The 13661-nt window shown below is 35.6% G+C and overlaps 1 protein-coding gene across 7 annotated transcripts in view; it reads left to right on the forward strand.

Annotated features, from left to right (window-relative positions):
• Positions 1-13661, forward strand: part of PCDH10 (protocadherin 10) — a 38556-nt gene that overhangs the window by 8147 nt on the left and 16748 nt on the right. For all 7 annotated transcript variants that reach the window (XM_048942436.1, XM_048942429.1, XM_048942430.1 and 4 more), the window contains exon 4: positions 7023-7328. In XM_048942436.1, the coding sequence (XP_048798393.1) occupies positions 7023-7328 (306 nt within the window). The remainder of the gene's footprint in view (positions 1-7022; positions 7329-13661) is intronic.

The following is a 13661-nucleotide window of genomic DNA, read 5'->3' on the forward strand; positions in this document are numbered from 1 at the left end:
CCTCTCCTCCTGCCCTCCCTGCATTCCATTTCTTTTTCCTTTTACGCATTTTACTGCAGCAGTCATCTCAATGAAAATTTCAATCAGTTTAGTCCCTCAACATAATGAACCATAATAGCCAAACAGGAGAGAAAAGTACAAACATCTGCAGAAGGGATTGGATTTGACTGATGGTGGGAATATAATCATACAGTTGCACATCAACTGAAAGCTATTTTCTTTTAGTTGCATCCAGTACTGTTATTGCCGTGCCTCTGCTCTTTATTCTTTCTTCCAATTTTGCAAGTAGTCTGTCTCAGCTATGAACCCTGCAACTACTGTCAGACTTGACATTTATTTCCTAAAAGGCTGAATTCCTTATTTTTATTATTCCCATTTAACTAAATAGGGAGGAAAAAAAACCTGTATTTGCAAAATAACTTCAAATCATTTAAGATTATGGTGTGATTTATGAACTGTAACTTAAATGATGAATACATATGAAGTAATGAAAGCTGACAGTCTTAGGCTGCTCACAATTAATAGTTTTAACTGAAACCTCAAATACACAGAATTTCCAATTTAATATATTGGTGCTGTGCTTTTGGAATAATTAGCATGAGCAATTTTTAGAATGCTGGTTCCAAGTAAATATTTAAATACAACCATCTGAAGAAACTGCTCTTATTTTTCTACCAATGTGTGATACAGTCTTTCTGTAAGGTTTGGGCTGAACTGTGCTGTCATGATTCAAAGAAGGTGCCCTTTGACATATGTGATGGCAACATATTTTGATATCAAGTCTTTACTTGTGCTATTAGCTTTTAGTCATTAATGTTATTTAAAAAAAAAAAAAACATAAATCTTGTTTGATCTTGAATGTCTAGAGAAAGTGTCTGAGGGAATCCCTTCTCAGTTTTCGAGTCATTGCTTATGATCAATTTTATCTAAATTATGAAAAGAAAACACAGTTGTTGACAATTTTTTACAATACATTTCTTAATGCCATGCAGAATAGTGTTTGTTTCCAAAAGCAGTGTACATTCTTATCTGAAAATGTTTAGTTGACAAGACCCATCAAACAATATAACTTCCTACCAATTTTTATTCAGCAATGTTTTAATCACGAAATAAACTTTCCATCTCCCGTGCACTACTTCTGTTCCTGTTACCAATGGACAGTCCTGTGGCATACACATAGCTCTATTCCATAGTAGTCCATGGCTAGGCAAGCTGACTGCCAAAGGCATGATGAATTATTAGTTGGGAAGGTAAACATGCAGGATGGGAATCTATCACAGTGTCATAGATGACTCTTACAAAATTAGCGACAAAAATCCTGCACTAAGCTGATCTCTGTGTCATAAAATGCCCTACTATGTTTTGAAATAAGATTCTAGATCACCTTTTGGCAAAGTATGTGTTCTTGATAGTGATTTAATCATGATTTAAAATGTTCTGAATGCCTGTAAGGGATTCATACTGTTCCCATCAAGGTAGCACTTGAATGCATTGTTGTTATCTGCATTCTTAGCTACCTTCATATCCATGAACTAGGAAACAACTGTCACCTGTGATTAGCAGAGAATGCCATATAGTGGGATACTCAAAACTGTTCCAAGAACCTAATTTTTCTGGTTTGAATAATCATTTCATTTAGGTAGGGTAAGGATCTGAGCTTCTTGGGGAAAAAAAATGGCTTTCCTAGGGTCATGCAATAAGTTTTGGCTACTGGAGTGAAGGTTTCTCTAACCCCAAATGAGTGTGCTAATTACATGTGCTCTTATTCTCTAACTGAAAATTGTTGAGACAAAAGCAGTTGTTTTGTTGTGGAACAAATGCAACTAATGCAACACTGCTACCTATTATTAACATGCAGTATTTCAATCATGTTGTGTAGGAGTCATTTCTAAGCTTGAGGTTAGTTTATTTCCCATGGTTGATTAAATTCTTGGCCTCCCATGTGAAACTGCTGACTTGGGTGCCAATTAGTACTCTGTGTGTGTATGTATGTTTAAATTGTGTGATTAGACACCTGTCCTGTAAGACCTGGACTTTTGCCATCAATTTATTTCGTTTGGTTGGTCACTAGCTACTCAGCTTTCTCACATCAGACATGCAGAGTTCTTTACAGTATTTCCTTCATTTCCCTTTTTTCACTGAATAGGTGTGATCTCTGAGGTGTACTTCAGGAAGGAATATCCAAGATGAGAAGCTAAATACATGTATGCTATGTATTACTTCTTTTTTTTTTACCATCTATCTACTCAGTAGATCGTGCTGCATGGCCAGTACATGTTGCTGATTACCTGAGATCTGAAATCAGATTTCTATTGTTGAACTTTATGAAGGGAATTGTTAGGGGTCTAATGCAAGGGCACAGAGTGAAACTTTACCTCACACCTTTTCTGTCTAGACTTAGTAAACCTCAAGAGGGTTACTAGGCATTACTGCTAGGATGTAGAATAGCTATGGTATTTCAGTTTTCATGGAGACAAGAACTTGAGAAATCTAAATGAGAATTTTGGTGGTAAAGGGACAGACAAGACCAGCATTCCTTCGAAGTCTGTTCAGAGTGACAGGTAAATCCTGTTTTGAAGATCACTTGGGCTAACAGTCTGTCTTGGATAAAGTGAGAGTTGAACATTAAACATTAAGATGGCTTAGAAAAGTGCTTTGACTTGAACTGAGGTGAGGCGTTTTTTTTTTTTGTTTTGTTTTGTTTCTTTTTTTCTTCTTTCTTTGTGTTTCATACTTAGTAACGTTCACATCTCAATGGTCCAGCCAGGGCTTTGAAGTTGGGATTTGGAAGAGCTGAATATTGAAGGTCTTCAAGTCTTTTTTTCATGTTCTCATGCAGATGAAGTCATTTTTATCCAAGGCAGAGCACCAATTACTTAACAAGTAAGAATGATAATAACTGTGTTTCATGAAGTCAGCTTCTTCAGTAGAGAGAGTCTTCCACAAAGAAGGTTAAAATAATTATCCTTATTTACAGACATGATAACATGACTCACAGATAAATTACTAACTTGCTCAGTGATAATCCAACCAAACAGGTATCTGATCTGCTAATGGAGTTTCAAAGAGTTTCCCTATATCACACCTACCTCCCAAATAACGTTCAAAAAGCTGAAGAAGCAACAAATGCCATTCAGTTCTGCAGAAAAGACACATTTATGAGCTGGGAAAAAAAAAGACAAACTTAGTGAAAAGCCTCTCAATAACAAAACTACAAAAACATTTTGTCAACATTTAATTTACATTTTTTTTCTTTTTTTTTCTTTTGATTATATCAGTTACTCCATAATGTATATATGAACATGTTCACTCATTTCTCTAAAGGCTTGGTATGTGGCTTTTCTCCTTTATTTAAATTAAGAAAAAATAAATTATTTAAAAGTGGTTGTAGGCTTACTTTTCACTTTGATCTTAAATCATCTTTCAAATCAATTAGAATTCATGCACACAGAAATTTTGCTTTTCTTCTTTAGAAATATGAAAAGGAAGCAAATTGGGAATATGCTTTAGAAAAGCAACGCTGCCAAGTATCGGATTCAAAGCACCTGAGCTCAGGAAATTCAGATGCAGATATAAATATTAGTATTTAACTCCTTTCTTTCTTTTTAGTTTCCCTTGAGGGAAGGGCAGAGGCTTGTTTGGCTTCAAAATCTGCAAAGTTATGTTATGCAAAAGCTTGTATTGCCCACTACCTATCTAGATAAATGTTCACCTTTGCAACGAGCTTTTATATTTATGTATGCTGTATTTGGAATAGCTCAAAGCTTATCAATTCTCAGCTCTTCAGTAGTCTATACTATCTATTTTTATCTTCAAAGGACATTTAAAATTCAAAATGCAGAGTCACCTTTAAAATCTCAGTTTATCTGCATGCAACGTCTAATGCAGATAAAAGTCTAATGCAACTAAGTGAAAAATATGAAGCATTTTCCTTTAATGTGGATTTAAAATAGCGATGAATAGTTCAATTCACACAACGTATATGTAAGTAGATATATAAGAAAGATGAGATGGAAGTATTACACTGCTGAACATTCCTTTTTGTTATGAATCAAAAATATGATTCTTGGTGTATAAGGGAGTTCCATGCTGTATGTCTTATTAATTTACCACATTATATTCTTCCTTTTACAAATTTAGCAAGCAGCTTTTCCTCCCCTCTCATCATCCACCCTATTAAAAAACGTTTTTTTAATTAAAAAAATAAAAATAAAAAAAATTCTATACTGTGACCCACAGGAAGGAGGTGGAGGAAGAATAACCTATATCATAGTCAGTGGAGGGATTTCAGAATCAGTCTGATATTTTGGATTTATTTTCTTTCAAAAAATCAAAACTAACTGCTTAGTTCTGCACCCATTAGCCTCTTAGGGAATGTTGTGACTGATTCAAGAAAGTGCAATATTCAACCCAGTTGTCTTTGAACATTTGTTATCAAATATTTACTTTCTAGCTCTGTATTAGTGGAAATTGAAATTTGGGGGGGGAAGGAGGGGAGAGGAGGGGGGGGAGTGTTATACATATATTTTCTTTTAAAAGTTCTCATCTGCTTTCAGCGGAGGGAAACTTTGAGCTTACATTTTATATCCCCTACATTCATTACTTCATTTATTCAAAATCCTGATTTATGGAGGCTATAACATCTCTTTTATAAGCTGTTATATAATACTATGCTGTGCACTGTCATAGACAAACAGGGTTCAAAAGCAAACTAAAAAGTAGCATTTGAGTTGAGGATTTTTGCTATTTAGCAACTGGCATGAAAAGAAAACAGTGAAATGGAGGGTAATTTTTCAGGAGAAGTAAAACCTCAAGAAGAGAAAAAAATGGCTCTATCCCTAATTATCTACATGTCTTGAAGGCAGTATTATCATAACATCTCCTCCCCACTGACGTAAGCAAGTAATTTAGCATTCATCCATTCTTTTTTTTCTGTATTTCCCTTGCTTGTTCAGAGTGGGTACGGTCAGTGATATACTGTTAGCAAAATGTAATTGTAATCAATTCTCTCTTAGAACCAGAGCTATTTCTAGTGTATGTGTAACTACCAGGTAGGCTGAAAAAAACAGAAGACCCATTTTAGTGTTAGCTATAGTTAGTGTTGCTAAAATGTTCTGAACAGCAAAAAAGTTTGTTTTTTTTAAAGTATTTTAAAATATAAAGTCTTTTCTTGTATTTGAATAAAAATCTTTCTCTGTATGCTTCTGTACATAAGACACACATGAGCACACACGTGCTTTTAGAGATGTGGTTATATACACATTTCTTCCCAGGAAGCATGCATCTAAACCTTTCTTTTCAGTCTTTGATAGCTACTACCATTACAGAATGCAGAACGATACAGTTTCTACATCTTGTATAATGATCTTCATCTGGTTGTTTAATCATACCTGCAGTTCAAGTTTACATTTTTCAGCAGTTCACTGATCAGTAATCTATTTTCAGACTTCTGCGTGCCAATTATCAGTGCAAGTTTCTAATCAAAACAGGACCTGACATTGTATTTCACTTCATTTAAAATTAAGAAGTTGATGCAGTGAGTTTAATCTGAGGTAAAAAGCTTTTTTTCCTCTTCTTTCTTTTTTCTTTAGTCTGTCTAGAAGACAGATTTTATTTCTCAAGCACTGCTTGGTGGCTGAAAAGGGGTCTTGCTGAAGAATTTGTTTCCATCACTGTGAGATAACACAGTAGTATTACGAATAGAAAACAAATCAACAGTTTAAAACAGTGGTAGCATTCTTAATGCTCTAATCCTCACAAGGGAGATCAAACTAATCAAGTTCTTTTTGGAGTAGGCTGGTGAACGAGCTACAGTGCACGAATCTTATTAAAGCTTTTCTTTTTTTTTCTTTCCCTATTTCTCCTGCAAGTTGAGTCTTTTTTTGTAATTCTAATGAAATGCTTGTAAATGTGATACTTATAACAAATTCAGTTCAGTCTTGACGTACTCCCATTCTAAGACACATCTTTCTAAGTTCAAGAAAGAGACATTTCTTCACTGTTTTGCCTTTCTGTGTGATGTTGAACAATGACTTGGAGACCTTAATACTTATTTTACTTTATGCCTATGATTTCCTACACAGTTCCTTTCAAAACAAGTACGATCCAACAGCTTAGTGAATCACTGTCACGAAATATTCTTTTGGACTGCTCATCTTAAGGTAGTCAATGGAAGCATTTGCTTGTCATATGAAATTTTAATGGCATTAAAGCATTTATAAGCATACAGTTTTATGTTGGCAGGGATAGGTGTTTGCTGACATAAGGGAAGCACTAACTGTTCTGTCAGTAGTATCCATGGCTATGTTGCACTGCACTACAGCTACCTTCAGACTGCTAATTCAATGTAGGATTCCATCCCTTTACTTGAATGACAAGTTAGTAAGAATGACAAGATACTTGCTGTAGCAGTGAAAACTCATAGTGATTGATTTAGTAAGCCATCTCAATTGCTTACAGGCTGGATTCCAACTCTGTAAATCTGCTTTTAATAGCAGTAGCTTCTGTCTGTATGTATGTATTAACAGATAATTAATTTATAAGACTAATACTTCATTTTCATAATCGAGATCTGTGATTACTCAATCAGGTCATATAATTTCTTTGGTCAGGGATAGGTTTATGTACATAAACAATTCCTTCAATTGCTCTTAAACGCTTGTTCTTAAACAAGTATTTATGTCTGGTGAAGCACGGACATTGTCTGCAAGTAGAACTGATCTTCAATGAAGTGAGTTCTAAGCAGAAAGTTCTACAAGTTATTTTGCAAGATAGATCCATCAGTACCTTTCTTCTTGTGACACATGTGTGTGTGTGACGTTCTAGCATTTATTTATTCTTATTAAATGGTGTTGAATGCTGAAGACTGGACGTTCAGATTTTTTCTGTTTTATTTTTTGAGGTGAAGGTAGTAGAAGTTCTAATGAGATCCCTTTCAGCATAATTTTTTTTTAAATCTGTCAGCTGTCAGTTCGTGATGCTGAAGCTTGTATCTGTAGTTTCATTTTTTCTCATGCTTTCAGGCATGGATCTCTTCTCCAATTGCACAGAGGAATGTAAAGCACTGGGCCACTCAGATCGGTGCTGGATGCCTTCCTTTGTCCCATCTGACGGACGCCAAGCTGCAGATTACCGCAGCAATCTGCATGTACCTGGCATGGACTCCGTTCCAGACACTGAAGTGTTTGAAACACCAGAAGCCCAGCCGGGGGCAGAAAGGTCCTTCTCCACCTTCGGCAAAGAGAAGTCTCTTCACAACACTCTGGAGAGGAAGGAGTTGGATGGACTGCTGTCTAATACACGAGCGCCTTACAAACCACCATATTTGAGTAAGTACTATTTAAAAGGCTGTATGAAAGCGTTCCCTTTGCGGGAATAAAAATTAGCTCTTTCTCCTATTCACTGTAAAAATAATACCAATGCAATCTTAGAAGCAGTAGGGGAAAGTGGCTTCCCTTGGATTGAGGCACCACTGAAGAATGTGCTGTTCAATGTTTTTTTTTTTTTTTTAAAAGACAAAACCTTGATTCTTGTTAGTATGACATGATTGTCAACATCCAAAGCATCAACTGATCAGTCAGGGAGTTGCTCAAATTTGTTTTCAGATCCTGAATTACTTCATGATTAGATTTTTTACATACAGATGTTGCCAGGGTGACATTTTCAAAGAAGAAAACTAAGTCAAGTTGTTGTTTATTTCTTTTTTCAACTGTCCCAGGAACTTCTCTTTATTTTTGATCAGTGTCCTCAGAATTATTTTTAAGTAACTGTTCCAGTATTTGAAGGAAGCTTATAAGCAGAAGACTTTTTGCATGATCTGATATTGATAAGGGGGAGTAGCTTTAAACTCCAAGGGTGGAAAAATATAGGTAAGATATTAGGCAGAAATTCTTTACTCAGAAAGTGATGAGGCACTGATACAGATTGCCCAGACGGTGCTGTGGATGCCCCATCTGTGGAGGTGTTCAAGGCGAGGCTGGATGGGACTCTGATCTAATAGCTGGCAACCCAACCCATAGCAGAGGGGTTGGAACTAGATAGTCTTTAAGGTCTCTTCCAACCTATGCCGTTGTCTGATTTACATAGTTTGGAAGTAAGGGTTTGGAAGGAAGAAGAAAAAGTTGCTTGCCTTCTGATCATCTGATGATCTTTCAACTGACATAATATTGGTGTTTGACAGTATTCTTCCATGCCTTGTCTTGTTCCAAAATCTCTTTAGTCAACTTTTGACTGTGATTTGCTGACATGAAAGAGTGTGATAGATCTCAGAAAGACATTTGTAACTCATTTGGAGTCTGAGCTAGATGTAGAAATCTTGAGCAATACATTGGTCTAGTAAGTCTTTTCATTCTATTCAGTAGCTCTCTATATTTTATCAAAGACTGTGATCTCCTTGCCTTCAGGAGTTTATGATGTTTATCTCATCCAAGCAAGCCAAAGACATTAACATTACAATACTAACAAAGCAATAGAAGGACTGTAGATCTGGAAAAAAAATGTCACTGAATGATATTTATTTTTTCTAAAGCATTTAGTTTTTCTGAAAGGTGCTGCCCCGGTAGTTTTAGAGTATGAAGGATCTTCGCTACAGATCCTTCTCCAGCAACTCAGTTATTCCTTCTTAATTAGCTCTGTGTGGGTATTTCAGTCATTCAAGTGTCAGTCATCTGCTTGTTCTCTAAAGACCAATGTGAAATTTCACTGTGCTATGATACAAGGACTCACGTCTCTGACTTTCTCTAGATGGTCTTCTACCACTTAACATCTAAGAAATATTCTTCAGAACTGAACTGTAATTTAGCAGTACTGCTTACATATCTATTGCTGGAGTTTAAACACTCAGATTTTACAGCAATAACAATTCTGATGCAATCTGTGTTATAGTGATGATTATATCCAGTGACATCAATGAATAACGATGTATATATATTTAATTCATAGTTTAGGAATTTCAATTTGTTCAGCTAACAGAAGTAGTTTAATTGAGCATGTATAATATATAGACCTTGGTTCATGTTTTACCTTTATCTGACAGAGGGGCATAAAAAAATAGAGGTAAAATGTTGGAAGTAAACAGTGTAAATGAATGATATAATCTACATCTGATAATCCAGATTTAATTTTGCTTTTATTCTTTGGCCCTCAAACCAGAAACTGCCAGAAAACCTTGTAATACTTTGTTTTATTTTCTCCTACTGAATACTTTCTTTAGAAAAATTTTTGATTAAAATTGTATACTAAATAACAGGAGCAAAGAAAATAAAATGAGCCCAACAGTTGTATCAGTGAGTAAGCCGTTTATAACACTGCGTTCAGTGAATAAGGCAAGAGGAATGTGTAACGGGAAGTTGGTTTTGGAAGGAATTGTAGTTGAGCCACTGAGTAATTGCAGCTGAAATAAAATTTGAATTCAGTCTCGTAGCAAAGAAGATAGTATCAAAAACAGTTTGTCAGTTGGACAATTTTTTTACAAAGAAATGACTAAAGTGTGTGAAACAGAACCCTCATATTCAGCAAAATTGCTGTATGAAAAGTTAGAGCATGTAAGAAAATGTCTGTATGAAAAAGGAAACAGTAGCAAAGAAGAAAAAGTGTATTACAGGATACAAAAGCTATTTAAACTGGAAAAAAAAAGCAAACAGAGTCAAGTGAAATGGTCAGAAAAAGGGAGCTATTCTAGTAGGTAGGCTTCAGGATGGAAAATAAGAAAGATGAGTGACCCTTTAGGGCAAATACCCAAAGGAATGCAAATGAATAGAGACAATTTTTAAGAAGTCAAGTATAGGAAGTGCGAGAGAGAACTGGAGGATATCCCAATCTGCATTTAGTAAGAAGAACATTGCAGAGGGGCTAAGCAGTTTCTTTGAATTAGTCTTTATAGGAGGAAGGTGGGATGGAGGGTGGGAGGGAGAAAGAAAGAAGGAAAGAAGGAAAGAAGGAAGGAAAGAAGGAAAGAAGGAAAGAAAGAAAGAAAGAAAGAAAGAAAGAAAGAAAGAAAGAAAGAAAGAAAGAAAGAAAGAAAGAAAGAAAGAAAGAAAGAAAGAAAGAAGGAAAGAAAGAAGGAAAGAAAGAAGGAAGGAAAGAAAGAAGGAAAGAAAGAAAGAAAGAAAGGTATTTTTATAAGAAGCTACCCATTTCAGGTAACCTTTTGAAATAAACGTGCAAGATTGCTTCATAAAAGAGGATGCTGTTAAAAAATTGGCTAAAATAAATAGGAAGAAGATGGGATTAGCTGTTCTTTATTTTCAATTCTTAGCAAAAGCAAGTGACCGTAGAAAATCAGAAGTTCTGTTTATCATTTTTTTTTTAAATGTAGTAAAAAATTTCATAAACTTGAGGCCAGGGAGAAACTTTAGCATAAGGCATGAAATTGTGACCGCAGAGTTTTAGAAATAAGGTAACTGGCATTTGTCCAAGAAAACAGCACAGAAAGATTGTCAATCTATTAGAATCTTGACAGAGTGGGAGAGACTTAATCAATACAACATATTTGAACTGTCAAAAAAAGTCTTTAGCCGTGTTTCTGTGTAGTAGAAACTACTAAAGTAAACAAATGTTGTTGGGGGGAAGCATTATCAGATTCTGTGCATCTAAGAGACAGAAAAGGTCTTTTGGATAAATGGCACGTTTTAGCAGAAGCAAAGTTCTCCCTGTGGCCGCGTGGAAATCCATGGAGTTTAAAATATTGACTTTCTAGAAGAGGAAATGTGGAAAAACAAAATACCATAACAGACTACATTTGCAGATGACATAAAAAAATTTAGGACAGCCATGTCCCTGGTAAGACCACGCATGGCCACGTTGTGTGCTGAAGCGTGATCCAGAAAACCCAGTCTGCTTCTGACGTAGCTTGCTGTGGCATTCAAAGCTGCACAGCATTATGAGAGCAGTGGAACAGCTGAGCTTACTTAGTTCAGTCTGTGCCATCAGCACAAAAGGCTTGTGTGTAAACTGATGGCTCTACATGGAGCTTTCACTGTGCTACATGAGTATCTGCTCTAGTAAGTGTCTTCATGGTGATTCCTACCCTGCGTTCCAATGAGTACGTTTAACATGGAGGCCTTAGAAAAGACAAGTGAAGAAGACAGTGTAAGTTATCATGAGAAATTTGAACTCTTCCTGAGAAAAAGACCATGAAACAATTCCCTGAAAAGCACCTCCCGATGTGCAGAGCCAGCAAGTAAGAAATGAAATGTCAAGTTGTTAAAAGGAATGGAATTGAAAATATACTACCACAGTATCAAACCATTACACAAAGCATCTTGCTATGTTACTCTAGCCAGGTTATTCATTCTGTAAAAATACATAGCATAAGAGCAAAAATACTGAAAAATGCTGATGTGCAAAGCCATATCAAAAGATAGGGCTAATTTAGATAAACAATGATAGGGATGTGAATAAAACAGGAGAATGAAAGAAAACAGGAGTTAAGCTGGCACTTCCATTTGCTATTTGCAATAATGAGACCATCAGGTCAGCAAAACAGCTGAAGGGCTACCAGGTCATGAACTGATAAAGAAATATATGTTTGATAAGATTATATACATTTAACAGAATATTCTCGAACTCGTGGTTATGGGGGTCAAAGAAAGAAACAAAGGGCTTCATAATAGGGAAAAGGCAAGCAAGAGGTTTGCTTGTTTGATTTTTCATGCTTTAGTACATTGCATGGATAAAAGAAAACAGCAGTAGCTGTATTGTAAAGTAAATGAAAGTAGAAATAGATACAGATCCTCATACTTTGGAGTGTTTCTTTAAGTCTCATTAACAAATTTTCATCTTACTGATGTAAGCAATTGGACTTACATGCCCATTTCCACAGAATCACTGAAAGTAAGTTTCTTTAGACCTAATATATTTTGAAGTATATATTTTTCAAGTTCTTACATGTGTTTGTCGTGAATACAATTAGGATCGATGATTTGTAGGATTTTTCAAAATTATTTTCTCAGAGGACTCCGGAATACTTGTACATTGCAATGGTCTTCTTACTGCATATGTTAGACTCATTTTCTTCTTATTCATCCATGTGATTTCAACAATGACTTCCTGTAAACAGTTAAGAAATTCTCATGACTAGAATGATTGTAAAACGTACAAGAGATTCTGGACTTGGACTTGGACTAGGAAAATTTAAATAAGTAAACTAGCACTGTTAAGGAAAATAAAATGTAGCTCTTGGACGATTTATATAAATATATTTTAAAATTAACAGCAACCATTTTGGTGTAATTTTTCACTCAATAGTTGTTGTTCTAGTACTTATTTATAGTATTTTCACTATAGTCACCAAAAGCTCTCATCAAAGATTCCAACTCTGATGTACCAGATACTGGAGGCTTTCTAGCAGAGACCTTCTTCACAGTGAATGCCTTATCAGACAGCTCTATTCCTACTACTTTGGGCAAGGTGCTAAAGTGATTACAGTGTGAGTAGCACCATCTTATCTATCCCAGTAGAGGGCTGGTCTACAACTGATGATAAGAGGTAGTTTTTAAATTCTTTTCCTGTTTTGTTTCATTGTTTTCCTCCATCACTGTGTGTCATTCTAAGATACTTTAATAATGCCTTCGAATTTTCCTAAATGCACTGACATTTTTGTTGTTGTTGTTGTTTTTTCTTCTGCTTTCTGATATATGAAAACAGCCAGATACTGCCGTAATACCTTAATTTTCTGTATGGGAATGATTATTTTGCTCTAAAAATTACTTAGGCATAGCTTAATCTACTGTGGAAGCAAGTTAAGTAAATACATACAGGCGCTATTTACTGCACAAGATAACGGTGTCTAAGGAGATATTGTAGAATAACAATTGTGTTTTAAGTAGCCCCCTAATTAACTCTACAGTATTTTCTGCGTACACAAAAGCATCTTCACTGACGAAACCTTATCATTATCATGATAATTATTGCCAACACCATATTAGCTTTGATAGGAAAAGAGAGAAAGAATATAAAACCTGATCCCTTTCCCAGATAGCTGGTAGCCAGGTAAAGCTGGTAGCAAGGTAAAGTGGAACGAGAGAAATTCCCTTCTTTGGCTGTTTTGTATTGCTTGGCATGGATAGTAAACATTTTCACTGCCTCTGATAGATGCACACAAGTCTAGCTTTATAATGTCAAACGACTTCATTAGCTTTGTTTTTACCACCCGAAAAATGTAATTGTAAGCTTCTCCTCACTCCGTGCTTCTGATTCTTAGCCTGGATAGCCATTGCCTCATTCTGCAGTAGAGGCACAGTGGAGATCTGTGCGTGATCAGGGAAATCAGGCTTGGGTCTGAGCACAAGTATCTGTTTACATGAAAGCGTAGATGTAGTCCAAAGTTCTGGTTCTATGAAATGTTTGGCATCTTCTCAAATCAACATGCCCAAGTCAGCTTTACAAATAAAATTGAAAAGCTCTCAGAAGTCTTTGCAGAGCTGAATGTTTAAGGACTGGACTATCAATTTATTTCAAGTAGTCTACCACAGAGCTAACGTAAACACTCTCTGAATTGGATTAGAACAAATAGGAGAAAAATGTTTATGTCTTTGAATATATTTCAAAAGAATAAAAAAAATGTACACCGAAGGATATGTGTGGAGATACTTATTTGGGATTACGAAGGGTATTCCTGTGTGACAGGGCAATGTAACACAATTTCCTGTTATTATTTAACA

The sequence above is a fragment of the Lagopus muta genome, chromosome 4, assembly GCF_023343835.1.
Source record: "Lagopus muta isolate bLagMut1 chromosome 4, bLagMut1 primary, whole genome shotgun sequence".
NCBI classification, from domain to species: Eukaryota; Metazoa; Chordata; class Aves; order Galliformes; family Phasianidae; genus Lagopus; species Lagopus muta.